General features: G+C 34.1%; 1 protein-coding gene across 1 annotated transcript in view; it reads right to left on the bottom strand.

Moving 5' to 3' along the window:
* Positions 1–1018: 1018 nt before the first annotated feature.
* Positions 1019–3245, bottom strand: part of bw (brown) — a 7225-nt gene continuing 4998 nt past the window's right edge. Inside the window, exons 2-4 of the mRNA XM_017620021.1 lie at positions 2117–2222; positions 1480–2038; positions 1019–1397 (exon numbers count right to left, since the gene is read on the bottom strand). Coding sequence (XP_017475510.1) covers positions 1210–1397; positions 1480–2038; positions 2117–2222 — 853 coding nt within the window. The 3' untranslated portion in view covers positions 1019–1209. The remainder of the gene's footprint in view (positions 1398–1479; positions 2039–2116; positions 2223–3245) is intronic.

Here is a 3245-nt window from a genome sequence, read left to right as displayed (position 1 = left end):
CCAAATAGTAGTTTTTAAAATAATATAATCTGAAAACAAAAAGAAATAGTTGAAACAAAATAATCAAAAGAAATCAAAATTAAAAAAAATAAGCTCCTAAAATTTAAATGAAAATAAACAAGAAATATTGTTCTTTTTTAAACAATAAAATTAAAATTTAATAGAAAATATAATTATAAAAGAAAAAATTTAATGAAGGAAAGAAGAAAAAAATATATGTAAATTTCTAAAAATTTATTGAAAAAAAAAATAATGTTTTTATTGAGCTTTGCACAGCGTTATGATTATTAGGAAAAATGGAAAAGCAACAATATTAAAATAAAATGTTAATAAGCCACAATAAAACTGAAAAATAAAAAATAAAAAAATTTAATGAAAAAGAGGAAAATTAAATAAAAATGAAATGAACCACATATGCATATGTATTTCTTTTTAAAACAATAAAATCTAAAAATAAAGGAAAAAAACTAAAAATAACAGATTAAAAATAGAACAAGAAAAACCCGAGAACTCGCACCTGGGATCACTCGAATGACATGCCAGTGTTTTGTTCACTCGGCCATTGGGACTATTGGGGCAGCGCGAGCAAAATCATTTACAAACAAGTGCTTTCTGTCAAACATGCTTTTCGCCGTGAAAAGTTTAAAAGGAGCTTTTTTGTAAGACTTCCTTGTCAGAATAAACAAAATCTTTCAAACTAACTTGCCGTCTTAAAAAGCCTTTCAACTATTTTAACCAGAACGGCCCTGTTAATCAAGTAATGTCACTCATACGCCTTGTACTACATTGTACATGGTACATTTAGTAGAATGCAACAATACAGACATTTTGCCTATAAACAAATCCGATTTAGGTGGGCCCACACTGCGGTCGGATGCAACAGGCGCACTATCATGTGTTGAAGAGGAAAGCGAGACGGTTTTTTTTTCTCAGAAAAATAAAGGGAAGGCAGAAGGCGTGCGTACAAGAAGTTTGTGTGTTCAGCAGAGGTTGCCTTTTTTAGAAAAAAATTGTAAAACCTGCTTCAATTATATTTATTTAATAATCAAAGCTTTGGCGAGAAAAATACGCGATTAAAGGACACTATCTAAATACCCCACATTAATTTGTAATGCAAATATAAGCCAATAGTGTCTTAAGGTTAAATTGTAGTGGCTGTATTCATACAAATTCTGATGGAAACAAATTTATGTGATAAAACTTGGTGTCTTAATAGTAACCACTTCTTTTCACATACTTTTTTATAAAGAAATAAGCGACTATATTAAAAATAACAGCGACGCACAGCAGACCCAAGCAATCCACCCAGTAAGTGTAATCGGCCGTTTTGAAAGAACCTCGCTTTAGAACCTCCAAACCATTTTGCAAACACGGATGATCCAACTTTTTAGGGCAATCTGTACTCAAATGAGAGCATAAAATATATTTTTACAATCTTTATTTATAATTGATCATCAAAATCGAATGCCATATTCTTACCGATCTCATCCACACCAATCCAAAAATTATACATCAAAGCCTCATTGGAGTAGAAGAACAATGATAAATACTTAATTAACGGTATCGAGTCCACATTATAGTAAGCGCCACCAAATATTAGAAATAGTAAATCGAATGGTCCTGCGCATTCGGAAGCCATATTAACTGTCTCAAAGAAACTGGATAGAAAGAGACCGTAACCGGTAGCCGCAATAGCAGAAAGACCCAAAACTAAACCCATTGACAGGTAAAGCATAAAGCCTCTTGTATAGTAGACAGCACCATAGATAACCGAGAAGAATAAGTAACTTTTAAAGAAAGCCATCGGTACAAATGATAATACGACAGCCACATAATAGGCTGAGAGACTGTAAGTGCCTTCGCCCACTTCACGTCGCATAATTGGCAGTGCGCTGGGAAACACATAGGTGACGCCATAAGAGAAGGTGAATATCATTTCATTGGATACCATAAATATGGAGCCGGCAATATCTTGCACCGAAGTCTGTGTGAGGCCGCTTACACCCGAGTACATAATGGCAAGCGTCATTGAGGTAACCTGGAAACAATTTTCGTTTTTAGAAATTCTTTTTTTTTTTAATGAGAAGTGCTGTGCATACAATATTTTTATTCTTACCATAAAAAGTCCCAGCGAAATGAGGCCACTTTTTATATTACGACTGTCATCTGTCATGAAGCGAATTAGTAGTAGGTACACTTGGTAGACCCAACGTATCTTCTTGCTGTAAGTGTTAAAATTTTTTTTTTACATAAATTTATTCATTCTCTATTGGATGCATAATATTTACATATACATATAAAACATCATAGGTGAAGACTTGCAAGAAGAATTATGGCAGCGGCCAGGTCTGCTTTAAGGCATTTGAGAAGTGCATATATGTAAATATAAATATATAACCTGGACCTACTAACCAAATTATATCTCACACAAAAACACTACACGAAACTAGTCACTAGAAAAAATATGAGCTAAAAATATGCTGTAAATAACCCCGCAAAATCGCATCATTGTTCCCTTTACCAAAGGATGTGAAAACCATTTGCCAAAGTTCCCACTAGGATCGGGCGGAATATACTATAGGGTTGGTTTGATGTAAACAATAAATTTGCAAATTACACTCTAGCCTGGTTTATATAAGGAGCCCTTATGTGAAAAGAGCACAACAACCATTTTATATCTATCCACTCCTCTGTGGTTACTGTGGGATGAAAATCGTTGATTATTCTCGAAACAAAAACCTGCGTAGGTATTACCCAGAAAGAGGTTCTATCTTCTCTGTTATGGAACCTTTTGTTAAACGAAATTCTACTTCACACTACGTCAAAGGCTATTAAAGTAGTTCCATACTCAGAGGACTAACTTATTCTGCTCGTAGAGAAGCACAACTCGACGCTACAATTTGCACTTAACGACCTAAGTACAAGGTGGACAGAAAAACAAGTAAGAAAGTCTAAGTTCGGGCGGAGCCGAACATTAAATACCCGGCGCAAGTATTAAATATATGATTTTCACCTTTCCGAAAGCTACCGCTACATGGTAAGCCGGTGTGTATCAATGAGTAAATTAGCGTCCTTAAATTTCGAAATATTGAAGTTTCAAGCATTTCTGAAATTTGCCGTTATGTGATAAGTGGTCGTAATTTTAATCTGATTCCAATAATTTTCAACGGTTTGCTTCTATGCGGCAAGCACAATAATCATACCGAGTTTGGTACAAATTGGTAGAACGGTTACCGATATACATA

This window comes from Rhagoletis zephyria, unplaced genomic scaffold, assembly GCF_001687245.7.
Source record: "Rhagoletis zephyria isolate East Lansing unplaced genomic scaffold, Rhagoletis_zephyria_1.1 Rzeph_scaffold_02014, whole genome shotgun sequence".
Taxonomy (NCBI): Eukaryota; Metazoa; Arthropoda; class Insecta; order Diptera; family Tephritidae; genus Rhagoletis; species Rhagoletis zephyria.
This window is presented reverse-complemented; position numbering and strand designations above follow the sequence as displayed.